At 47.0% G+C, this 27164-nt stretch overlaps 1 protein-coding gene across 18 annotated transcripts in view; it reads right to left on the bottom strand.

Annotated features, from left to right (window-relative positions):
- RAPGEF1 (Rap guanine nucleotide exchange factor 1) overlaps nt 1-27164 on the bottom strand; it is a 157810-nt gene that overhangs the window by 129973 nt on the left and 673 nt on the right. Inside the window, exon 1 of one of the 18 annotated variants that reach the window (XM_010341564.3) lies at nt 7-27164. The exons of 16 other annotated variants lie outside the window; for them this stretch is intronic. In XM_010341564.3, coding sequence (XP_010339866.1) covers nt 7-70 — 64 coding nt within the window. In that variant the 5' untranslated portion in view covers nt 71-27164. The remainder of the gene's footprint in view (nt 1-6) is intronic. One more of the 18 variants, XM_010341607.3, reaches the window with a different exon arrangement.

Raw genomic sequence — 27164 nt, 5'->3', positions numbered from 1 at the left:
TCTTACCTTGTTTCCAGGGGTACAGATGGCCTCGTTTCAAGGGCTTCTGTTTTTCAATAGCATTGCCCATTTTAAAGCCAGAGGATCACAGGGCCCTCCCGAGCCCGGCGTCTTTCCTGAATGGCAATTGAGGGCCGAGTCACTGGCTGAAAGGGGATCATCTCTTGGACATCCCAAACCACCCAGCGCCAGAGCCCATGCAGCCCTCACAAGAGAAGCTTGAGGAATTTCACTCTAAACAGTCTTTGCCTTTCAAAATCCCTTTGGCTCCAGGGAGGAAATCAGAAGAAAAGGCTTGTTATCGCCCTACCGGTGCGTCTCAGTAATGGTCTATATTAAGAAGCTGTTCCTCAGCATTCTTTTGACACTTTATTGCTCATCAGCATAGTAGCGGCTTGGAGGGTGAATTTTATTTCCAAATACTTTTAATACCACTTTTCCCCAGGGGAGAAGTGGGGAATCAGGTGATCAAAAAGCTGAAAGTCATAAATGAACCATTCTGCGGCATGCCAGGAGAAATATTTTCACACAGTCCCTTATGCCACACCTTCTATTTCAGAGTCCCATGCTCAGACCAGTGTGCACCACGCAACAAGTACTGTCAGAGAAAACAAGCTGATTTCACTAATACTGTGTTTCCAAGGGAAACACAAAACAAAACAAAACATCAAAACACATGCTACACCTCAGTCTCCAAAGAAGAAAACACCATGGGGACAAACACAGCTAAGAATTTATAACCTCAAGTTCCAGACTTCCACTGCACTTTGGGAACAATTTTGCTGGAGAAAGGGCTACACTACATAAATTCTGAACAATGGGTTTTCTGGAAGAAAAGAAGGGAATGAAATCAATCATATATTCTTGGTAAAAAGGAAGACAACGCCGAGGTAGATGAAAAGATTTCATTTATTTCAATCCCAGAGTTTGAGGTTATAAAAACTCCTAAAGAATCCCCGTAGCATAATATAGGTAAGAATGCAGGCTCTGGGCCGGGCTAGGTGACTCATGCCTGTAATCCCAGCACTTTGGGAGGCCGAGGTGGGTGGATCACTTGAGGCTGGGAGTTCAAAACCAGACTGGTCAACATGGTGAAACCCTGTCTCTACAAACAATACAAAAATTAGCCAGGCATGGTGGCACTAAGCTGTAATCCAAGCTACATGGGGGGGAAGGGGCGGGGGCTGAGGCAGGAGAATCACTTGAACGCAGGAGAATCACTTGAACCCAGGAGGCGGAGGTTGCAGTAAGCCGAGATCACGTCACTGCACTCCAGCCTGGGTGGCAGAGCGAGACTATGTCTCCAAGGAAAATAAAAATAAAAAAAGAACGCAAGCTCTGGAGCCCAAACACCTGGGTGCAAATCCTGGCTCTGCCCTTGGCTCTGCCAACTGAGCACAGCAGCCTCAGTTTCCTTATCTGTTAACTGGGCATAAGTCCAATTCTACCTCCTCAGCTGTAAGAACATTTGTAAAGTATTTAGCATGCTGCCTGAAACTCAGGAAATCCTTGGTGAATATTTATCTTTTTTTTTTTTTTTTTTTTTTTGAAGACAGGGTCTTGCTGTGTCACCTAGGCTGAAGTGTGGTGGCACAATCATGGCTCACTGCAACCTCAACCTCCCAGGCCCAAGCAATCCTCCTGCCTGAGCCTCCCAAGGAGCTAGGACTACAGGTGCATGCCAACTCACCTAATTTTTAAAGTTTCTTGTAGAAACAGGGTCTCCCTATGTTGTCCAGGCTGATCTCAAACTCCTGGCCTCAAGTGACCCTCCTGCCTCAGCCTCCCAAAGTCCTGGGATTACAGATGTGAGCCACTGTACTCCACCTATTTTCATATGAAAATATGAAATATTTCACTTAGGAAAGGCTTCCTATTTTGATCTACCAATCAGAGATAATTTTTGCAAAATCACAGTCAGAGATTCCAAACTTGGCAAAGAAAATAGCACGTGTCTGTTGCACTGTCACCAGTGAGGCAGCAGGAAACAGCACGCATGCAGAGGCTCCCCATTTCCCTCACAGAGCCCCCAAGCTCCTCCCCAGATTAAACTGCAGCCACAAACTGGAACAAAGCACAGGGAACCCCCACCACACCAAGAGGGGTCCTGTGAAACCTAACAGTTGTACAGCAGAATACCAAGTACACAGTAGGTACTTACTAACTCTGTTGAACAAATGGGTGGATAGGTGATGAAATAAACCAATGAGAATTATCCCCAACATACACACACTGATTGTCCCCACCCCCTGGAATGTGTTAACCAAGTAATCCATAAGTAAACTCTCCTCTCCAAGCAAGAGTCAGAGGGTGTTCCCAGCCCTGGAGTTTCCTCCCTATCAGTGTGCGAAGCCCCTGAAGTCAGGAGCCATGTCTGGGGCAGCTCCTCTCGGCGTCTATGCACACACAGAACAATGGGTCACAGTTACAGAACCTGGGCTCTGGTGTGTGCTCTGTTGTTTCTTAGCTAGGGGCCAACACGTTCGTAACGGTGTTTCCAGGAGAAAACGTATCCTAGGTTCCAAACAACTAACTATGAATGAACCTTTAGCATGAACTGGACATTTCCCTGAAAGAACAGCTCTGAAACAAGACCCCTGTGGTCCAACCACTTCTCAGGTGATCACGCCCTCCCCTCACCCACACACTTATTCCAATGGGAATTGTTCAAGGGGAGAGGAACAGAATAATCTAATCTTAAGAACTCCTCTCTAATCCCCAGTTCAGAAAGTGTCTTTTATAGTCATCCCTTCTGCAATGTACCGACTAAGCAAAACAAACAAACAAACAATCAAAAAAACAAAATTGAGCCATCCCTCAAGACTAATATGCTTGCAATCGAAGATGGGCAAGTGACCCATCTCCAGCCCACATTTCAGGGAGACAACACAAGACTTTTTTGATGCTTCACAAATGGGAAGAATCAAAAGTGAGCTGTTAGCAGAAGCAGAAGGCTGATTGCACAGCCACTGTGATTGAGTTTCCAAGCCTTGCACAAATATGTAGAGAATGCTGTGGCTGTATGAATTGCCTTCAATAAGACCCGACTTGACCATGTATTATCAAGGTCACTCCTTCACGTATGACTGCCACAAGCCGCACATCTCTGTAAAACCCAAGCAGATTTACAAGATCATCTCCTCCAAACTAGCCAATCCTCCATTTCACAGACTCCTCAGAAATGGGTAGGGATCAAGGCTGGGCATTTAGTTTGAAGGCCAGATCCAGCTCCCAAATCTTTACGCTTGGCTAGGAAAACCTCTGCTGCCCATTTCCCCATGACCAGAGGAGGCAGGAGGGCAGTGTGAAGGAACTAGCTTTGAAGGCCCTCTGGCCTGGTTTGATTCTGTGGGCACTTCCTAGCTGAGCAACTTTGGGATAGAATCTTCACCTCTCTGCACCTATTTTCACATATGTTCATGTGTACAATTACGCTATCTACTTCATAGGGCAGTTTAAAGGTTAAATAAGATATTTAGACTCGGGAGGCTGATGTGGGAGGTTGAGACAGGAGAATCATTTGAGCCCAGAAGGTCAGGACTGCAGTGATTTGTGACTGCACACTGCACTCCAGTTTGGGCCACAGGGCGAGACCCCCATCTTTAAAAAAATAAAATAAATAAAGATGTTTATTCTACTGAATAATTCATTCTCTTAGTATAATTAAAATAAAATTTATCTTACAAACATCTGTACCTCAGAATTTTTTTTTTTTTTTTTTTAAGAGACAGGGCCTCCTTTTATTACCCAGCTGGCCTCGAACTACTGGGCTCAAGTGATCCTCCTGCCTCAGACTCCCAGGTAGCTGGACTACAGAAGGAATGATATTTTGATTGTGGCACATGACATAAGCCAGAGAGGTAATACTGCAGCCACTGAAGTATGAAACATTTAAAGGAACGCCTGCCCCTACATGCAAGATGCTGTTGGCTTCAGACAAACTCTGATCTAAGTCAGAATCCTTCACGGCGCTGCTCACTTCTTGAAGGCGATTTTTTTTTTTTTTTAAGATAGAAATGGCTCAGAAGGGAAGGGCTGGTGGATCCCTGTAAGGTGGACATTCACCCACCCAGAACCAAAGAAACAGAGGCTGGGCTCTCAGGCGGGTACCCGGTAGCTGACACAAAGCTTTGTGTATGGAATTTGTCTGCTGGGAGGAAAGTCTGATGTTGGTCACTTCCCTCCTGGAGAAAAATACAACAATAAGAGGAAGCGCCAAGCACTGTGGGAATGTTCCAAGTAGGAGTTTCAGCTCAGCCCAGAACATAAACAAGGCGATGACCAGCCTGGAGGTCAGGCCCAGCAGAGCACTGAGGCAGAAAGTCTGGGTTAGACTCTCTATCTTCTGGGTCCTCTAGACTCTGCTTTTTTTCTTTTTTTTTTTTTTTTGAGACAGAGCCTCGGTTGTTCAGGTTGGAGTGCAGTGATGCAATCACAGCTCACTGCAGCCTCCAACTGCTGAGCTCAAGTGATCCTCCAGCCTCAGCCTCCTGACTAGCTGTGAATATATACACTTGCCACCACGGCTGGCTAATTTTTAAAATTATCTTTTGTAGAGACAGTATCTTACTTGGTTGCTAGGTTGGTCTCAAACCCATGGTCTCAAGTGATCCTCAAGCCTCAGCCTCCCAAAGTCCTAGGATTATAGGTATGAGCCACTGAGTCTGGCCTAGACTGCTTTGAAGTGACTCTCCTGTCCAGTCCAGGAGGAAATCATGGAAGGAAAAGGCCAACACGTGTCAAGTGTCAGGAAATACAAGCTCAGGGACTCTCTTATGATACATCTGCAAACTCACAGATCAGTCTCAGAACCTCATATCTGGAGGGGCCTCAGAGATTTACTCAACAAATACCAACATGGAGCATGGGGAGGGTCAGATAACGTGCACGAAGAATCGCTTATTTATCACTGTGATCAGCGCTAAATTCAGCGTGGGAGATGCATGTTTAGCAGGGTGACCTAATCTAATCTGGGAAATCAGGTAAGGGTGAGACTTGAAGGGTGAGCAGAGCTGGACCAGGCAAAGGGCAGCGTGAATGAAGGCCCTGTGTAGCTGGAGGTACATGCCCAGGGGAAGGCCGGCGGTTGGATGGGACAGGGCCTTACAGATCCAGGGTTTTGTGTCGTGGGCTTTGGGGGTTCCTAAGGTGTTGGCAAACCATGTGTGTTCATTTTTCTAGGAATAGAGGTCTACGGCTTTATGGCTTTCATGAAAGTCTTAAGGAGGTTAAGAACTTAAGGAGGTCAAGAGGTTAAGAACTACTGAGCTAGCCCAGCTCATTATAACAAAATGGAGAAACTGAAGTCCAGAGAAAAAAGACCTTTCACAGGAGGCTAGAGGCCCCAAGACACTGACTCCCAGTGCAGTGCTCTCCCACAGCTAGCCCACCGCCCCAATTCTGCAGGAGATGTGTCAATAACTACAAATGCTGACTCCCACTGGCCAATGCTGATGGATGCCACATGAGGCTGCTTCGTTTCTCTATCCAGGCAGACCTAGAATGACACTCTATAGAAATGAACTGCAAAGACACCCAACCCATCTTTCTTGGGCTAACCTAATCTGCAAAACACAGGGGCTCAGAACCTGTCCCTTGCTTCAAATATCAAGGACCCCCAATGAGACAGCTTGAGGACCTTCATGGATGAGGCTGGTTCACTGAAGGGCAATCAGGGCTCAGCATCCAGCCTTCTGAAGAGGCTGTTTACTTGTTGTTCTTTACAAAGTCAGGACTTGGCCAGGAAGTAAACATAGCCCTCCGTATAGGAAAGGGAGCAATGTGGAAGACTTGGAGGAAAGTCTAAATATGTACAGAGAATGCTCCCCAAATCCCTGATATGGTCAGGCACTGTGGCTCATGCCTGTAATTCCAGCACTTTAGGAGGCAGAGGGGGGTAGATCACTTGAGCCCAGGAGTTTGAGACCTGCCTAGACAACATGGCAAAAGACTCTGTCCCTAAAAAACAAAGTAAAACATAATTAGCTAAGCATGGTGGTGCATGTATCCGTAGTCCCAGCTACTCAGGGCGTGGTGGGTGCTGAGGTGGGAGAACGGCTTAAGTCTGGCAGACAGATGTTGCAGTGACCCAAGACTGCACCACTGCACTCCAGCCTGAGCGACAAGAGGCAGGCCCTGTCTCAAAAACATATATATAAAATAAAAACTCCTTGATGCTTCCTATAACACTAAAGGTGGAAGTCCTAAGTGCATAGATTGGCACTCAAAGCCTTTTGGAGTCTGGCCCCAAACTACCTCTCCCACCTTCATCTCCCACTTTCTCACAAGACCGGACACTGTGCACAGCCCTGCAACTGCCTGCCTGTGCTGTAGCTTGCATCCCTCCTCTCCACAGAGTCAAATGGAACCTAACAGCCAACATCCAGTGGACTCTCAAAGACAAGTGTTGAGGGTCCCACAGCCTCTGCTTCACTTGGACCATGACAGTACTGGAAGAGGCCATGCCTGCTCTGGGGAAGACTCCAGCCCCTCTCCCTTCCGACGCTGCCAGCCTCAGTCTCCAGGCTGTGATGCCTCCTGCCCTTTACAACTCCCCGCCTCCAGAAGAACTTGACCGAGCCACTCACTGCCGATGGCCCTCTGCACTGAGCTGCACAAGTGTAAACACGGTCACAGCCTGGACTCTGGCTGTGCTCCTCAAGCTTGTAAAATGTACCCGTCTCCCTTAAGAGGTCTGGACTCCATACCCAATGGATACTCACTATCCATTCAACAAAAATTAGTGAGCATCACAGGGAGCTTACCTACCAATGAGGGAGAAAATCATAAAAAACAGCAAATAGGCCAGGCGCGGTGGCTGACACCTGTAATCCGAGCACTCTGGGAGGCCAAGGCAGGCAGACTGCCTGAGCTCAGGAGTGTGAGAACAGTCTGGACAACATGGTGAAAACCCATCTCTACTAAAAACACAAGATATTAGTGCCAGGCATGGTGGCGTCTGCCTGTAGTCCCAGCTACTCGGGAGGCTGAGGCAGGAGAATCGCTTGAACCCGGGTGCAGAGGTTGCAGTGAGCCGACACTGCACCACTGCACTCCGGCCTGGGTCAACAGAGCAAGACTCTGTCTCCAAAAAAACAAAAACAAAAACAAGCAAATAAATGCTACATTTAAAGGGGGGAAAAGAGCAGGGTGAAGGACAGAAAGTGATGGCAGCCCTGTTTGCTATTCTGGGCCCAGTGGGTAGGGCTGACCTCTCTGGGTGGCATCTGAACAGAGACATGAGGGAGTTAGAAAGCAAAGGACACAGGAAGAGTAGCTCATGCTTCCCCAGTGCTTATGATCCAGTACTGCCCGGCACGAACTCACCACAACCCTGCCACGGGATCCATCTTATCAATAAGAAACTCATTTTTAAAAGGAGGTGGGTAAGCAACTTTTCCCAAGGTCACATGATAAGCAAACGGTGGCACCAGTAGCCTTTGAATCTTGTTCATGGCTTCTCAGCAGGTGTCCTACAATACCTGGGGAATGAATGTTCCAGTAAGAGAATGTCAAGTGCCAAGGCTCTGAGGCCAAATAACACCTGGAAGACGAGCATACAAGCCAGTGTGGCTGGGACACAGCAACAGGGGAGAGGGGTGTCGGGGACTGAGCCAAGGGCCAGGGGACAGGGCGCACACAGGCCATACCGAGGACCTCGGATCTCTCCAAATGTTTAGGGAAGCCCTGGGCGATCATCATAAACAGGATCCATGTGATCCAGTTCACGCTTTGGCTGTGGAATGCAGAATGCGGAATGCGGAATGGATGGCTGTGAGTCGGGAGCAGAAACCAAGAAGCCAGTTAGGAGGGTAGCGGGCAGTCTAGAGAGAAATGGTGGTGGCCTAGAGTAAGGGGTCAGCAGAGGAGGTGCCGAGAGGGGCTGGTCAGGATTTACGAAAGTAAATCGCAGGGGATTACTGAGGGACTGGATGTGTGCTGGGAGAAGGAGGCAAGGACACTCTCTTGTTTTCTCATCCAAACCAAGATTTCTGAGCCTGAACAACTGGGTCAAAAATGGCATTATTTACTGTAATGGGGGAACCCGAGAGGAGTCACCAGGGAGAGAGTGAGGTGGAGAATCAAGAGCTCTTGTTCAGGCACACAAAGTCCTAAAGAGGGGCTGGAAACATGCGTTTGAGAATGACCAGTGTTGAGCTAGCTGGCTTCGACCCACGGGACTAGATTGCCTGTTCCCAAATGGAGAATTCAGGAGAGAAAAGAGCCTCGAAAAGAGGGCTGAGATGAAGCTCTGTAAGAGCAATTATACTTTATGCTCTGAAATGACTCACGAAAGTACAGCATGACTTCAGATAAAATTTAAATTTTAGAGGCTGTGGGTTTTTTTTTTTTTTTTTTTTTTTAGACAAGGTTGCACCATGTTGCATAGGCTGGACTTGAACTCCTGGGTTCACGTGATCCTCCCCCCACCTCAGCCACCAGAGTAGCTAGAACAATAGGCACATGCCACAGAGCCTGGCAAAATTTTATTTTTGTCTTCACGTTCTAGATGTTTCGTTTGTACATGTCTTGCTTATCATGATGTCTAGTGTATCACCCAAATTAATCACCTAATATCCCAAGGCACAATATACATTCAGAGTGAGATTCACGGAAGAGTTTCTTCCTGCTGCTCGGCTTCTGGCCATCTCTTGTCAGGGCCCATTAGATCGCTGTTTTTTTTTTTCCCCTGTTGATACTGCCAACAAAAAGCATGAACTGGAAGCAGAAGGGTCAACATTTTCTTGTTCACATGTACTTATACATGTGAACCAGAATCATCTTCAGTTTGCGATGTCTTTTTGGGAATATTATTAAGCTACTTCTCCATTTGGTAAGTGTTTGTTTCAATACTGGGCAGTGACTTCAACCTAGCTCTCCTAACCTAGCTCTTCATCCTAGACGGATAAGTCACATAAACCCTTCAGGGCTTTTTCCTTTTTTATTTTCTGAGACAAAGTCTCGCTCTGTTGCCCAGAGAGACAGTAGTAGCTGATGTTCATTAGGTCCTTTGCATGTGCAGTACCAGGCTCCCTTCTGTGTATTTTACACTTGTGGTTGCACTAAATCCTCACAGGAAGAGGTAGGTACTGTTACTGTTTTCATTCCACAGAGGAGAAAACTAAGACACAGAGCATTTCTTTGAGACCTAAAAGAGTTAATATTTGCACATAGTCATATACTGAGTTGAGGCAGTTAGGGGAATAGCCCATTTGATGATTCCCCATGCATCTATATTTTCTTCTTTCCTTTTATTTTTTTCTGAGACAAGAGTCTTACTCTGTCCCCCCACTCCACCCCAGGCTGAAGTGCAGCGGCGTGATCTTGGCTCACTGCAACCTCTGCCTCCTGGGTTCAAGTGATTCTCCCACCTCAGCCTCCCGAGTAGCTGGACTACAGGCATGGGCCACCACACCCAGCTAATTTTTGTATTTTTAGTAGAGACAAGGTTTCAACGTATTGGCCCAGCTGGTCTCAAACTCCTAATCTCAGGTGATCTGCCTGCCTCGGCTTCCCAAAGTGCTGGGATTACAGGCGTGAGCCACCATGTCTAGCCTTAGGCCTTAGTTTTCTCATCTGTAAAATGAGGCTACTGTTACCTCCTTCCAGTGCTGCTGGGAGGATTAAATACATGTATCACAGCACCTGTCATTAATGCACAGAAATTTTTTGTTAATGTCATCGTTGTCATCATCATCATCACTATAAGGGCAACCTTTTATCTCATAGGTCAAGTCTGTAGGATCCTTCCAATTCCTCTCTAGACTTTGAGTGGTGGTTCCAAAGATACCCCCACCTCCACCAGCAGTGTCACCTGGGAACTTGCTAGAGATGCCCATTCTCAGCCCAACCACAGACCTACTGAATCAGAAACCAGGCACTGGAGCCCAGCAACCTCCAGGTGCTAATGACTGAGAGCCACCAAACAGGCAGGCAGCATTCTGGGTACCCGGCAGGTCCTCAGGACAGTGACTGTTTGGCCCCTGATGACCCTGTCAGAAACACCTGCCATCACAGGTAGAAAGTTATCAATCTGTGACAAACATAAAGTTTCCTACCTGTCTTTCTGGCTGTTTCCTTTAACCTCCTTCCACAATATATCACTTGTATAAAAAATGAAACTTCTGAGAAAAATCCTATGCCTGTACCTTTTCCATAGCAACAGAAAAAAAAATTTCTGTCCAAGTTAACCAAGACTAATATCCCTATATAATTATTTTCCAACTTTCTCCATAAAACTTAAATTGACAAAAATACTCATATCCTTTCCGCCCATTCCAAAAAATGCCAATTTGAGATTTGGTTGATCTGATTTTTACCTTAGGATAAAATTGTGCTCTGGTTGCTGTATGTGCATGTTTATGCTTCTTGAACCAAACCATCCCAGATTTTGATGCTTCTGGGAGCTGAGTGATTGGAACATGCCAAGTAGCAGATGCCCATGGAAGAACGGAGCTCCAGCCAAACCCCACCGACCCTCCCGCAGACTCCATGGGCTTGACCTGCGTTAGAACAGGCTGTGGACCTGGGGCAGTTCTCTCTTTGCAAACCCAGACCCTCTCCCATACAAATTTGTGGAATGTGATAGATATCAATAATCACTCCCCCTCAGTGTTTTCTCACCCAAACCAGGACACTTCGAATGGGGCAGGGAGGGCTCTATTAATAATGATGCCAGGAGAGCAGGCGGAAACCGGGAAGTGTGATCATCACTCCATCTGTCACGCGCTCTGTCAGCACGGTGATCCTCATAGTAATTTTCCTCTAGTGTCCAGATATCTAACTGAGAGGCCAGAATAGAGGTGCATTTACAAGCCAAAGTCCAGAGTCCTTTAGTCAATGGCTAAGTCTCATTTGGAGGGGTGCACTTGGACCCAGTCACATTGAGCTCCACGAGGGCAGGAGCCCTGACTTCTATATCCATGTTCCAAGCATCTATTGCCACTGACTGTATATAGGAGGTGCCTAAGAAATCAGCTCGAAGATGGGTCAGTGTCTCCCTGATTCTGAGTCACATACAGTTGGCCCTCTGTAGCCATGGTTCTGCATCTGTGGATTCAACCAACTGACTGAAAATACTCAGGAAAAAAAAATGGATGGTTGTGTCTACAACTAAACAGGTACAGACTTTTTTCTTGTCAATATGCCCTAAATAAGATGATATAGCACCTATTTATGTAGCATTTACACTGTATTAGGCATTGCAAGTAATCTGGAGATAATTTAAAGTATACAGGAGGAGGTACATAGGTTATCTGCAAGTACTATGTCATTTTGTATCAGGGACTTGAGCATCTGTGGATTTTGGTATCCGCCAGGGGTCTCAAAATCATTCTCTGTTGGGTACTGTAGTTTTTCACAGCTTCGATTTTGAAATCAAGTTGTGTTTTATAACCCACTCGCTAGTGTATTTTCTCCTTTGTTTCCTGAGAGACATTAAATCAATAACACGTCTTACATGTGTTGGTACCTTAGTGTCAAAAAACCCCAAGGTAATTGGTTATCACCCAGATTCGTACAGAGATGTGTTAATGACTCTGTGGGAACAGCGACCCTATCATGGCCATCTCCAGGTGGCACTCCCACTCACACAGCGGCACCATACCACCTAACAGGGCCTACCAGGCAGGAAAATTCTCAGAGAGGGACTTGATCTCGCTTTTGCCTAGATCACCCTCTCTTTTCCCTTCCCCCAAGCCAGTGATACCTTCTCAAGAATGTGGCGATAGCCTGGAATCCTGCCAAACAGCGCTGGAATAAGTGCCATCTGTGTTGTCAACTCGGAGAGAGTAAGTGCCGCTGACGGATCCAGGCAGAGCCCTCAGAGGAAAGCCACAGCACAGCCTGAGAGTCTTTACTAACAGCGACGTGAGTCAAGCACTAACTATGTGCCAAGCTACATCAGCACCAGGGGCTGGAGCTCGACTAGACATTTAGGCTCTCAGAGACTTCCATTAGTCCCTGATGGGAATGGAAGCTTGCCAGGGGACAGCAGGGACCCAGCCGAGCTGAAAAGCCCAGGTCCAAGATGACTGGGTTCCCACCCAGAGGTGTGAGATCTGCCCTGGATTAAAAGCTTCATGGGCTGGGTGCAGCAGCTCCCACCCGTAATCCCAGCACTTTGGGAGGCTGAGGCGGGAGGATTCCTTAAGCCCGGGAGTTTGAGGCTGCAGTGAGCCATGATCACACCACTGTACTCCAGACTGGATAACAAAGCAAAATTATATCTCTATTTAAAAAGGAGGAGGGCGGGCATGGTGGCTCATGCCTGTAATACCAGCACTTTGGGAGGCTGAGGCTGGCAGATCACTGGACGTTAGGAGTTCAAGACCAGCCTGATCAACATAGTTAAACCCCATCTCTACTAAAAATACAAAAACTAGCCAGGCATGGTGGTACATGCCCGTAGCCCCAGCTACTCAGGAGGCTGAGGCAGGAGAATCACTTGAACGCGGAAGAGAGAGGCTGCAGCGAGCCAAGATCACACCACTGCACTCCAGACTGGGTAACAGAGTGAGACTCCATCTCAAATAAATAAACAAAAATTTTGAAAAGATACTTTAGATTAAATAATGTAATTATATAAACACTGAAAAATATTCGGAATCCACAGAAAATTCTTAAAATTATGGTAAAATACACATAAGACTTGTCATCGTAATCATTTTAAAGTGTACACTCCAATGGTAATAAGTAACACTCATAATGTGCCACCAGCAGCAGCAGCAGCCATCTGCAGAACTTTTCTACCATACAAAACTGAAAGTCTCCATTACTCCCTCCACACAGCCCCTGGCAGCCACCTCAGCGCCTTTCAGTTGCTGTAATTTTGCCTAGTGTACACACCTCACTATCTAGTGAAATCATCTGGTCCGAAATCAATCAGTCTTTTTGTACTGGCTTATTTTACTTAGAATAATGTCCTCAAGGTCCATCCACGTTGGAACATAAGTCAGAACATCCTTCCTTTTGAAGGCTGAATAATATTCCATGTATGAATAGACCACGTTTTCTTTATCCATTCACCCACCCATGGACACCTGGGTCGCTTCCATCTTTTGGCTGTTGTGAATGATGCTGCTACCAAGATGGTGTAGGAACATCCCCTCCAGACCCCGCTTTCACTTCTTTTGTGTATACACCCATAGGGATATACTTTGCTGGATCGCGTGGTAATTCTATTTTTAGTTTTTTGGCGAGATGCCATCTGTTTTCCACAGAGCTGCACCATTTTACAGTCCTGCCAATAGCACACAAGTATTCAGATTTCCCCACATCCTCAACAACACTTATTTTCTGTGGGTTGTTTTTGTTGTGGTGTCAGTGATTGTTGTGGAAAGAGTCTGACTGCTTTGTTATAGTTTGCCGTTAATATTTTATAAAAAGTAGCGAAAGTGAGAAAATGGAATAGCTGACACTAGTGAAAAACATGTTTCATAAAATCCTACTGCCGAGAGAAGACAGAGTTCAGTGGACATGCCAAAAGTATAGATCTTCATCCTTACTCAGATAACTCATCCGACTGTGTGAGTGTCCAGTTGAGTGAGTGTCCAGTGAGTGTGTATTGTTAAGATACAGGTTTGATATTCAATTTTCACACATGCTTTCAGGAAGGCCATATACACATATGAAGTAGCAGACTGCCCATAGAGTTCATGGGAAAAAAGTCCACTCCTCTCCTAAAACACCAGGATTGTTATTTTCAGCTTCCACGGCCTGGTAAATCCAAGGAAGACTAAAGATAATTAGAAAAGCCCATAGCAACCCTGACGGATGAAATGAGTTCTGACCAGCAATACTGAAATCTGCCACAGGAAATATCAAGGTCCCTTCAAAAGATTTTGTGATTCTGTTCTCCCTTGTTGCAGAAAGACAGCCCATCCTCTGAAGAGACACACAGATATTGGCCAACATGGTTTAAAAACAGCAGCCACAGTCTGTTAATTCCATCTGCCCCGTGTTTACCCATTTATTATAAAGGATATTACAAAGGACACAGATGAAGAGACGCACTGGGCAGGCCCTGCGAGAAGGGGTGCGGAGCTTCCAAGCCCTCCCTGGGTGTGCCACCTTCAGAAGCCTCCACCTGCTCAGCTATCCGCAAGCTCTATTTTCTCTGTTTTTGAAAACAGCCATCCTCATGGGTGTGAGGTGGTATCTCCCTGTGGTAGGTAGGTTACGTACTTATTATATGCATGTGTGAATGAATGAGATGAGGTCTATTTTGCCCAGGCTGTAGTGCAGCAGCTATTCACAGGTGTGATCCCACTGCTGATCAGCACAGGAGTTTTGACCTACTCCACTTCTAGCCTGTGCCAGTTCACCCCTCGTTAAGCAACTTGGTAGTCCCAGAGGTCACCATATTGGTGCTGAGCTTAGTACAGACACCCAGTAGGCACAGTGCACTATAGCCCAGAACGCCTGGGCTCAAGCAATCCTCCTGCTTCAGTCTCCCAAGTAGCTGGGACTGCAGGCTTGCCCCACTGTGCCTGGCTAATTTTCTTTTTTGGGGTCTCACTCTGTTACCCAGGCCAGAGTGCAGCAATGCAATCAGAATTCACTGCAGTCTTGACCTTTCGGGCTAAAGCAGTCCTCACACCTCAGCCTTCCGTTGGCTGGGACTGCAGGCATGCACCACTGCACCCAGCTCTGTCTATAGCTTTGACTGGCACTTCCCTAGTGATCAGTGGTGTTGAGTACATTTTGACATGTTTATTAGCCATTTGTATATCTCCTTTGGAGAAATGCTTATTCAAGTCCTTTGCCCATTTTAAAAATTGAGTTGTTTTTTGTTGGTCTTGTGCCATCTTTGTCTATTTCTAGCAAACGGACATACAGTTAGCCAAGGTCAATCTCTCCCGCAGATAAGCAGTTATTGTCCACGCAATAGAGTACTACTTAGCAATAAAAAGGAATGAACCAGTGATCAAAAGAACAACTTGATGAATCTCTCAGTCAGTACAGAGTAAAAAGGCCAATCACACATATTCTATGGTTGTATTTACATGGTATTCTGGAAAATGCAAATCTATAGATATAGACAGAAAACAGATCAATGCTGGTTGGGCACGGTGGCTCACATCTGTAATCCCAGCACTTTGGGAGGCTGAGGTGGGCAGATCACTTGAGGTCAGGCATTCAAGACCAGCCCGGCCAACACGGTGAAATCCTGTCTCTACTAATAATACAAAAATTAGCCAGGGGGTGGTGGCAGGTGCTATAATCCCAGCTTGGGATGCTGAAGCAGGAGAATTGCTTCAGCCTGGGAAGGGGAGGTTGCAATGAGCCGAGACGGCACTGCTGCCCTCCAGCCTGGGCAACAGAGCAAGACTCTGTCTCACCAAAAAAAAAAAAAAAAAAAAAAAAAAAAAGGCAAGCAAGCAGATCCATGCTGCCAGGGTGGCAGAAGGGTATGACTACAAAGGGGCAGCAAGAAGGCTTTTTTCCCTAGAGTGATGGAATTGGCCTGTATTCTGAATGTAGCAGTGGCTATACAAATCTACACGTATTAAAATGCGCAAAACTTTATACCCCACTAGCTGGAAAACATAGGGAGATCCTGTCCCTATGAAAATAAATTTTTAAAATGAACAGGTCATGGTGGTGTGCACCTAAGTCCCAGCTACTCAAGCGGCTGAGTGGGAAGACTACTTGGGCTCAGGAGGTCGAGGCTGCAGTGAGCTGTGACTGCATCCTGCACTCTAGCCTGAGTGACAGTGTGACCCCATCACAAATTAAAAACAAAAAATAGAACTATATATCCCCAAAACATCAATTTTACTCTATGTAAAATTTTAAACCTCACCCATAAGGGGAAGGTTCTCCTTTTATCCATGCAGGCATTATACCCAGCAACTAACAAGCCCCATTTCACAGAATCCTCACCAAACTCCGGGAATGCACAATTATCACTCGGGCTCAGATCTGACTGAACTAAGCCCTGATTGTTTCAGACAACAAAAATTCTATTTGATCTTTCCAAGACCCCGGTTATTTGCAAATTCTCATTTATCACACAGTAGTGGGAATTTACGGCTTGGCAGAAACATGTCCATACATAATAAATCTTTCTCCCTGCGGACAAGGTCCACAGAGCTTCCATCAGACTCTTGGGAGACCTATGATCTGAAAAAGCTCAGGAACCTCCGTTCCAGTTCAAGGCCCTCAAATTATGGAGTGGGGTTCAGAGGTCCAGGAAGGAATCCTGGCTTGCTCCAGGGGACACGGTATTTCTGTGGCAGTGCCAAGCTGGTTCCCTCTTCATTGCCCAAAGATGCCACAGGTCCAAGCATTTCGGGAGATCATGACTCACACGCTCCCCATGACTTTCGCCTACAGAATTTCCTCCAGCAGTAAATGCATTTCTTCTGCCAAGCTGAGGCCAGGGTACTTGGCACCCTGCAGCATGGGCAATCCCTAGCCTGAGTCCCTGTAATCCAGGTCCTTAGCCCAATTCTTATCTTGTGCAAATATAAAAGCTTCATTCTATAACCTTGCATACTTAGGGTAATTAATAGAGAAAGCTCCTCATGAACAGAAAAAACAAGGACAGATCATGCAGAAAAGCATGCTTTTGATCTGTGCCTTTGGTTTTCTGATGAGCTCAGAGAATTAATATTTGTAAGGCACTCTTGACAAGCTGAGGCAGAAGCACAAATTAGCGTGGTTATGCTAATTGAGAGGTTGTGTAGCTCCAGGACCAAATGACTACAGAAAGCGAAGAGGGTTGACTGGGCTTTGGTCTCTCTACAAATAGCACTGTGCTTCATGCTAGCTGCACTGACAAATTTGCAAGGAGACTACACACATTTACTTTCACGTATCAGAAATTCCCAGGGGAGCAGGGGTTAAGGAAGACTCAGAACACCACAACAGAATTTCTGAATTTATCTTAACTGTGAAAGTTAATCAACGAAGAAAAATAAAGGGTACGAAATGCCCCTGCTTCCAGCACTCAATGCAATTTGTAAGTTACTTATACACGAGTACCTTGAATGTCTTACGGTGTTTTAACTGTCACAAAAGCAACCCTGTGATCATTTCACCCCCAGAGCTGAATGGAGATGATTTAATTAATCCCCAAGAGTCACCCTGCAAGGAGAAACTGGGGAGGTGTCTCTTGGGACAGGTCTAAAAATATTCCTGTTGGTGGATCAGCCCTGCTGTGGCTCTGACATACACCACAGACTGCAAGCACAGGCCCATTCCTTCGAGAGAGACTCAAATTAAAATCAGGGCCTCCTGATCTATCTGCATGCACTGGGACACATATAGCTGAAATGAATTGCCCTCTACTCTTCCTATGAGTGATCTGTTCAAACGTTTATTACTTAATTGTAGAAACCTTCTCCCTGGACTTCAGCCTTCTTAGAGAGAGAGAGAGAGAGAGAGAGAGAAAGAACAAATCAGTCTAAAAGGAAACACCTCAATAGCCAGGGACCTCCCCTTCTCTGTGAGTGCTGAGGTTTGAATTTTAGTTACCAGATTACCATTTTCAAAGAAATGGTTACTTTAGAGCAGAAGGAGGTCTGAGGAGAGAACAAAAGCTAAGGTTTATCGATCACTTGTGTGTCCTGACTCTGATAAAGTGCTTTATGTACATCATCTCATTTAATTCTCCCTCGATACCATAAGGTAGGTGCTGTTAGGATTTTTGCCATTTTACAGATAAGGAACTGAGGCTTAGACAAGACAGGGTAACATGCCCAAGATCCCGCAACAATGACACAGGAGGACTGGTATCTAAAGCCCCAGCGAGAGGACCCAAAGCACAGGCGTTCAGTCACTGCTCTGTACAAGCTCTCTGCACATGTGGAGAGACAGGGTTGGTCCAGACCTGGGGACCATGAGGCAGGTCTCCCACCTCCCAGCTCAGCCTCATGCCATCTCTAACATGGGTGAGGGTGTGAGAGCCAAGATCAAAAGTTTCCTGTATACAACACAGGTGGTGGCTGACTGTCAGCTCCCTAAGGGCACTGATGCCTCAGCCCTCTCAGTACCCTCTCCTGCCCTGGCAGGCTGCTTGACACTCAGTGACAGCCAGTGTTGGGTGGGTGGATGGAACTGTTTTAATTTGTAGGGGCCACTTCCCACTGTTGTGCCATCTGTGAAAGGTTTCTCCAAAGCAGATTCTCATGCTATATTTTCAGCAAATGTACTTTTTAAGCCACTTCGATAATGGAGAAACCAGAGGCTGGAAAGCCCCAGGGGAACCCCAGAGTACATTCCAAGGCAGTGGTGGTACTGCGAGTCAGCCCTAGACCCCAGGAAGGGAAGAGAAGTGAAACTCCAATTCTCAGCAAGACACCACCCAACCCTGCGAGTCACTTCCCTCTCCCCGCCTCCCTTTCCTCAACTGTCAAATGGGCACAATACCTGCCACTGCTGACCCTTTATAAGAACAGAATTAATTAAATCACACATGGATCTGGCACACGGGAAATAATACATGTGAACTGCCATTGTCTTCATCTGGGAAAACTCTTGTGCAACTCCAATACCTTATGATAAGAAACAAATTAGCAAAGCCCAAAACAACAAAGAAACTGTGTACAAAAGTGTTTCAAAAGCTACTCTGATGATGAGTAAAGTGCTGTCCAACATTTACTGCCATTAAAAACCATCAACAAAACAACACTTAATATGTCCACCCCACGTACTACAATCTAGACTCACAAAGAACCAGCATTAGAAAGGGCTCTGGGGTGGGTTGATCTACCCCACCAAGTTACAACAAAGGCACCTGAGGCTCAGAGAAATAAGCAATTTGCCCATGGTCAAAGCCAGAAGCCAGACTTCTGGAGCCGTCGGTGAGCTCCAGCAGAACAGACAGGAGGAGAGCAGTCTTCCCAAGGACCCCTCAGGATGATGGGGTGTCCTGTTAGTGCAGCAGCCATCTCTGTGGCAGAGGGGTCCCTGAAAAAAATGCAGAGGCTCATTTTCACTCAAGGCACATAGCCAAGAGAATACTATCAGAATCAACGAAAATATAGATGCGTGGGGAATAGTCAGATAGGCTTTAGTCCTAACTTTGCCCCAACTCAGTATATGACTGTGGGCAAATGTTAACTCTTTCAGATCTCCCAGAAAAGCTCTGTGTCTTAAGTTTCCTCCTCTGTAGAACGAGGACAGTAACAGTACCTTTCTCCTATTGTAAGGATTAATGCAACCACTAGTGTAAAATGCACAGAAAGGAGCCTGGTACAGAACGTGGTAAGTGCCTAATGAACATCAGCTACTGCTATTATTTTTATGATTAAAGGAGAGGTTGCGAGTAGCCAGTTCCATGCCCCATGCACAATCATCCATCTGTTTACTTAGAACCATCACTTGACGGAGGATGGGTGCATGTGATAACCAGCAAATAAATACAACCACTGTTTCCAACCAGGCGTTCTGTTTGTTTGGTTGTTTGGGGTCAGCTAAGTGGCTATTTAACATGGTCACATTCCACTTGATGTCAGCTGTCCTCTCTTCAAATTCCATGTCCTCCCTTCTCTCAAATACTGCCAGCCTCACACTCCTGCTCCATTTTTTTTTCTTTTTTGAGACAGAATTTCGCTCTTGTTGCCCAGACTGGAGTGCAATGGCATGATTTCGGATCACCGCAGCCTCCACCTCCCTAGTTCAAGCAATTCTCCGGCCTCAGCCTCCCAAATAGCTGGGATTACAGGCATGCGCCACTGCGCCTGGCTAATTTTGTATTTTTAGTAGAGACGGGGTTTCTACATGTTGGTCAGGCTGGTCTCAAACTCTTAACCTCAGGTGATCCGCCCACCTCAGCCTCCCCAAGTGCTGGGATCACAGGCATGAGCCACCGCGCATGGCCTCCTGCTCCATTTTTAACAATAGTGTGTGGCTGGGAATTGCATCTGTCAGGTCCACACCAATGGCACAAATTTTAAAAAACTATAGGGCAAATGCCTGAAATCCACGCCTCTGAACCCAGCCCTGGGCAAACCACACAGCATCCTGTGCTTGGTGCTCCATTTCTATGCTTTAAAAACACTGCAGAATTGCCTGAGCGCAAAACTTAACATGCAGTCAAGTCACTGTGTGGTTCCAGCAAGCCAGTGAAAAGCAAAGAGAAGGCCTGCTGCTAAGAGACTGATGGGGACAGAGGTCTAAGCTGTTACAGGAGTCATGGTGTTCCGGGAAGCAGCAGTCCAGACTGCAGGGTGGGACGTGGGTTCAAAGAATTGTCACTTGTCTTTCAAACTACAGCCTGGAAGAAGAAAGCAGGAGAAAGAGGCATTGTGACCAGCAGACAGCAGATTTCTAATACACTCAGGTGAGCCTCTCCCCTGTATCTTAGCTCACGAAGGAGGGGGAGGTAGAAAGAAAGACTGCCCATGCCTCTTGACAAAGAACGAAGGGGGAGCCAGAGGCACACAACAGCCAGTGCCCCAGGCCCCGACAGCACACACCGCACAGTCATTCCGGGAAGAGAGTAATGCTGCAGGAAGCTAGTCCTAAATCACATTCAAAGGCCAATTGAAAAAAACAAAATAACAAGTAGGGAGCGGGATTCCTGGGATGGTGCTCATTATAGGTGTCAGGCTGAGCAGAGGTGGCATGTGACTTGGTTTGTAAACACAGGGTAAAATAAGCATTGCCTAAGAGCGCTTTGCTCCTGCGCGTGCCACAGAACCAGGCAGTCATGTAAGCGAAAGCTCAAAGAACATCAACTGACCAACAGATGCAGTGTCAGAGCCAAGTGGCGGCTTAGCCTTCATGGTGTCCCGGCATTCTCCCAACGGTGTTCTGGGAATTTGATCCTAACCTCATTAATTTTCAGAGGACTACAGGAAAACACTGAGCAAGGTGTATCGTGAACACAGAACCCCCAAATAACTGAGCACCACTGATCAGATATTGGTCCGATTCATGCACCACGAAACGTCCTAACTGGCTGTTTAAAACCAGAATAAGCTACATCCAAAGATAAGCTGAGATACGGAACCAGAAACTGAAATTCGTTCTATGATAATATTAACTCGATTCACTCATTCTTTTAGTGAATATTTTTTGAGCACCTACAGTGTTCAGGGCACCGTAATGGCACCACAGTGGTAGACAGGCACACTCCCTCACTAAGCTAATGATCTGTTTAACACTTGTTGATTTTTAACTTGCAGAAAGGAAACTAGGGCTTTAATTTTCAATGAGTTAAACATTCTACTCAAGCACCGATCTGGGGCATTTCCATGGAGTTTACTCTCTGTTAGAGGAAGAGAAGGCACAAAGAGCCCAGAGGAAGTTGGTTTTGATAGAGGAGCCTGTGAGAGCATCCAGGAAGTGGGTTTTCACACTGTTTGGGGCGGAGGGTCCAAGGAAGAGTCTCGGGCCACAGCTAAGCAGGAAGGACTGCGCTCAAAGTGGCTTCCCTATGGGTGGTTACCTAATGGCCTTCTTGTGTATAAAAAAGGGCCTGCAGTCAGGCATGCGCTTAAAATCTAGATGATGGGTTGATAAGTGCAGCAAACCACCACGGCACATGTGATGCTTATGTAACAAAACTGCACTTTCAGCACATGTATTCCAGAACTTAAAATTTTAAAAAGGGGCCGGGGGTCTGGAGCCTAAAAACACAGAGGAGCACTAACTTGAGAGTCCCACTCCTTCCTTCCTGGCACTGATAAAGAAAGTAATCCCCAGGAAAGGGGACGAATCACCCAAGGACACAACTCAGACAGTCTCAAACACATGACCAGAAACTAAGATGACTGCCTGCTGGATGACAGATCCCTTAATAATTCACAAATGGTGGGTTTTATTTATTTACTCATAAAACAGCCTTTGGGGCAAGATGGGTGAGGAGTCAGAGGAACACCTGGCCCGGCGGCGAGGCGGCTGCGGGGTGGGGCAGGCAGCAGGTCGTCAGGCCTCTCCTCTTTCCAGAGCGTGATCTTATCCTAGCTACGGGGAACACGATCAGCTCGACTGAGGTAAGACCCAGCCTGGCACTCAAGGCAATCTCTGATCTGGGCTACTTTGGGAGATGATTTTTCTGCAAGCTCACACATGACTCATCTCTGCAGACCTCCTACAAGGTCTCTTGGCTACAAGGAATCCCATTCAAACTGGCTTTGCCAACAGCTGCTCTGGAGACCAGGAAACATTTGGGGTTGCTGTGGTTGATTTTTTCTAAAAACACATTTAACTGGCGTTAGTGCTATTTCTTATCTCTCTCCAGCACTGTTAATATGATTAGCATTATGAGTATCACATGCAGCCTAAAGACTGTAGTGGGCCTCCCTTAATTTAGCTGGTAGATCTTTTTTTCAAAGATCAGAAAAGAGATTGAGAAGCCTGAAGACGAATTAAGATAGAAAGCTACTGGGTCTCCAGCAACCAGGGAGGTTTTGACCAGTGCTCTGTAAAGGCAAGAAAGGGGGCTGGTTCCCCATTCCACTTCTCCAGGGCGTGACCTTGGTCAAGCAACTAAATTTCCCTGGGCCTTAGCTGCCCTCAGGGGCAAAAGAGGGATACTCACCCCTGCCCTCACCCCCGGGCTGTCCTGAGGATGAAATCAAATGAGGTAGTCTATAAATGCATTCTGAAAACCACCGGAAACTGCAGAAATGTTCAAGATTGTTTTGATTCTACCCCTGGACTGTGGCCTCCAGAGACAGGTTCCTGCCGGCTCCCTGACACAAGGCATCGGTTGGTGTTTGCCAATGAGGTGGTATTCAGTAAGTGTTAAAACAGGTGAGCAAATGGAGGAGGAGCAGGTGCCATCAAAGTGTGGCACTGCTTGACTGAGTACACTCTGACCACAGAAATTCCTAACTATGGGGGGAAAAGGAAGCACACATTTGAAGAGTTTAAAATTCACTGAAATAAGTGACTGCCAATCTAAGAGGACCTCTTTCTTAGGCCACAAAAATGTGCAGCCCCACATGATAGGACTTGTACTCTCAGTATCTGTTCTGAGAAAATATATCATGACAGAAACGTCACTACGAATGCAGTCATTGTAAATTTCTTTTCAATTTACAATAAAAGCAGCTTCACACATTTGAACCCACAGCACACTGAGTGTGAGACACCATATTTCTTCTGTCTTCAGGTAGCGCGCTGGGCAAGCCTGCAGCCACTTTACCAGCCCCAGTGAACGGCTCCAAAGCAGTGGGAGCTACAGTGCTGGCAGGAGGGTCCGGTAAATGATGAAACTCCCAGACAGCCTGGGATTTGCTGGGAGCACAGGGGGAGAGGCAAGGGACTTTAAAAATATATATACAAAACTGCTTCATTTACAGTTGGCCCAGTTAGAAGGTACGGCCCAAGAGGCGGGGATCTTTGCTGTGTCTCAAGAACTAGAACAACTCCAGGCCCTCAGGAGGTTGCTCCGTGAAGCAGGTGATAAGCGAAGCCACTGAAGGAACAAAGGAATGAGCGAGACTGACTGACATGTGCAGTTGAAGGACCTCCTTCCCTCCAGCTGAGGCGGCCTCAGTCTGCTCCCACCCCAGGAGACTCCCTACCCCACTGCCTGTGCCCAGCTAACTGAAGCCATAGTTTGCCTCTCACCTTAAGTTCCAACTCGTCAGAGGAGCATAGGAGTTTCCGGACCATCCCTCCCCACTACATATCTGATCCCTGGCAACCTTCCTGCCCACCCTGTGACACACAGAGGACGCCTGTATTCAGGTCAAGCAGCGAGACATCTGCTGAGTTCACCACTGAGTTCCCAGAGCCTTGAATGGAGCCTGACGGAGCTGGTGCTCAATCCCTGATGATTGAGGGATGGAGTAAAGAGTCAATGAAGGGATGGGGCAAAGGTTTCCAAGTCCAGATAAAAACATACAAACGTGAATCAATTCTCCGAGGAGGGGACGCAAACACGGAGGTCAAAAGTCCAAGCAGGCAGTCGGAGGTGTGGCTGGCTGTGGGAGTGGCCGCCACCTGACTCCTGCCGGTAGCTGCCTTGTGTGCAGGGACAAGGGCTCAGGGTTATCAGAGATTCTTATTTTTCAAGGGAACCAGGAACCTGGTTTTTGAGATTTCTGAGTAACTTCCTGATTTTTCAATATTGACCATCGACTCTTTTTATTTTTTCCTCAAGAACACATGCAGGTCCAACCCAATATATCTGCAGACTGAATCTAGCACGCAGCGACCAGTTTGCATGTAATCTCCAGAAACATGAGGGTATCAACTCTCCTCACTCAATGTCTTTACTGAAAGACACGTGAGCAAACAGAAGCACAGGACTGCTGGAACAAGCAGAACCACGTTCATCTGTTCTCCAAAGCAGCCTCCAAACAGCTGCATCCATTTCCCATCTCCCATTGGTCTTCCAGAACAAGTCCCTCTCAGCTCCTAGGGAAGAGCCTCTTCTGGGCAGGCCTGCTCACAAGCTCATCCCGGGCGCTCCCTAATCTACCCAGCTCTGTTCTACTCCCCACCTTCTCATCATCTCTGGAAGTGCTGTGGAGTTTAGAAAAGCCTCTCCGGCACCCCAGCTTCTTCCTGGCCCTCCAAATTCAACCCTTCTCCACCAGGCCTCACTTGACAGGTCCCCACCAGCCCAGCAGGTTGTCCCTGTGCTGCCCTCTGGCCCAGACTGTCTTGATTCCCCAAGGCACTTGGGACCATGGAACGTGAGGCCTATGACCTGGTGTGTCCTCTGAGGATGTACATAGGTATGGATGAACCTCTCAAGGGCCTGCCCCAGCCAGGCACCGCTGCATGAGAAAGAGCACACCCATCCCAAAAAGCAGCAATGACTCAAAAGATCTCCCCCAGAGGCTAAGGAGAGCCCTGCACACCAAGGAGACATCAGGCAAGGCAAGGGGGAGGGGTTAGGAACAGGCCAGACCCGCACACCATATAGGATGTGAAGGGGTTTCCTGTTCACCCAAAAAATCTTGGATGCCTTAAGCACTGAGAACTAAAAACGTGGTCCTTCTACTTTCAGGGAGAAAAGATTATGAACATATTTAAGCAACATTTCTGTTGCTTTGAGACAACAGAAGACAGTCAAACTCTAATCACAATTGTCTGCCAGGTGTTAGACTCTGTCACCACTTCACCTAAGGGCCTCCCCTCTGAATCAAATATTCCCCTGGAGATTTAATTGTGGGAGGTCCATTTAAAAAACTCCAACAGAAACCTAATGAAATCTTGTCATTAGGTTTCCCTCTAAAATGTAGAGGGAAGTTGACTCCGAATGACCAGCAGAGACCACCAGGAAAGGTCATCCTCACTCCAGGAGGATTCCAGTCCTCCTTGGCAGTTGGAGTAATATTTTGCTATAATTCCTATGAGCCACAGCAAAAGACCTTTAGGAGGCTGGACCTCTGGCCAGCTGCACATCTGTGATGCCCAATCTCCAGGTGAGGTCCCGACCCTGGCCTTGACAATCTCAGAACTTACTTTTTCTGCTTCTCACAAAACACATCTTCCTTCCACACTTTTCACAGCCCCTGGTCAGCCCCTTCCCCTCTCTCCTCTTTCTTCTGTCTCCACCAGGGGTAACTCAGCCCTCTCTTCAGAGCCTAGCACAAACACTGCCCCCTCCAAAGTCTTCCTCGTTCCTGCACTGATGACGCCCCTCTCTCACCTGTGTCCACGGCAGCACAGTCACTAGGTCTGGAGCCTGGGGTGGCCTAGGAACTGTGCTAGGCCGGACAGGCTTCTCTGGGAGCAGGCACTTGCATCCACAACACCTAGCAGAAGGCGGTGGCTAGAGAAGGCCCAAGGACAACCTACGCTGAAATGAACTGGCCTCAGGTCTTTCTCCCAATAGCAGAGAACTCAAATCAAGAGTCGTTTCCCTCCCAGCGGTTTGGGCTGGGGAAAGCAGCTTATGGGATGACAGATAACTTTTTCCTTGTTTAAAAAACAGAATTTTCTTTTGTTTTAAGTAGTGATGAGGTCTCGCCATTTTGCCCAGGCCTTTTTCAAACTCCTGGGCTCAAGCATTCCTCCTGCTTCAGCCTCCCAAAATGCAGGGATCACAGTCATGAGCCACTGTGCTGGGCTCACAGATGATATTTCAATCCAGTTCATTTTACTTTTCCATGTTTTCCAAGTTTTGACAATGAACGTCGAATATTCTTAGAATCAAAGAGCGCAGTATAACTGGATAAAATAAATTATCCAAGTTTCCCAACAGTACATTCTGATGAGACACTGTACAAGAAGTTCCTGAGAAATGCTGCACGGATGAACCCAAGATATTTCTGGAGCAGCAGGTGTACAGGATAGCGACTCATGGTCACTGGGCAAGACTGTGGGCACTCAAGATCAGTGAGAAAAATACCCAAGAAATGGCACCTGCACCCAAGCGTCCTGCCCCTGAGAAAAGCACCCCGGCTTCCGGTCAGAGGGCCCAGGAATCAATACCCCACCTGCTACCCTCTTGCTGTCTGGACAGCTGGAACTCACGGAACCTCTGTGAGCCTGTAAAACTGGGACCATATTCTTTCCCACAGATGAGCTTCAAAAATTTAAGAAGCAATGCATTTTAGGTACTAAGAGTCAGATATATAGTAACCCCTCAATAAAGCCTACAAATACGTCCTTCTGTGCTTCAGCCACAGCCTGCAAATGTCACATTGCCTCGTGGGTACGCTGCAGGGGTGCAGCCCACAGAAATATCCCATACTCAACCCGGGAAACATAAGCAGTTTCCACAATCAAAGCCACAGACCTCCCTGGCAGCTCTCTAAAAATCTACTTTCCCTAAGTCAGCCGCCAAGCTAACCTGGTACCTGGGTTATGACCACAGGCCATGCCCTCAGTACAGGACCCCCGGAACACCCGCCCACTTCACCTAACACCCAAGGGTTCGCATCTGGACTCCAAAGGTGCCGCAGGCTAATGAAGCCCGAGGTCTCATATGCACGACAGTCATTGACTCTTTGGAGACTCTATTCCCAGGACAGGCAAACCCAGGGACTCAGAAGGTAACTCCCCGAGATTTCTAGGAACACACAAAGAGATAAGGTCTGCATCAAGATTTATCTACTCACACCCACCGGTCCCCCACCTGCCCTCCTTGCCCGTCTGAGCTTGATCAGGGTTGGGGGGAAACTTGACTGCGTCCTCGAAACGCCCCCACACATCCAGCCTGCTTCCTTTGAAGCAACCGAACTGGACGCTTCTGGTTAAATTTAAACTCGGGGCTCATTAGAAATGACACATTTTACAGCTCG

The sequence above is a fragment of the Saimiri boliviensis genome, chromosome 2 (assembly GCF_048565385.1).
Source record: "Saimiri boliviensis isolate mSaiBol1 chromosome 2, mSaiBol1.pri, whole genome shotgun sequence".
Lineage (NCBI taxonomy): Eukaryota > Metazoa > Chordata > Mammalia > Primates > Cebidae > Saimiri > Saimiri boliviensis.
This window is presented reverse-complemented; position numbering and strand designations above follow the sequence as displayed.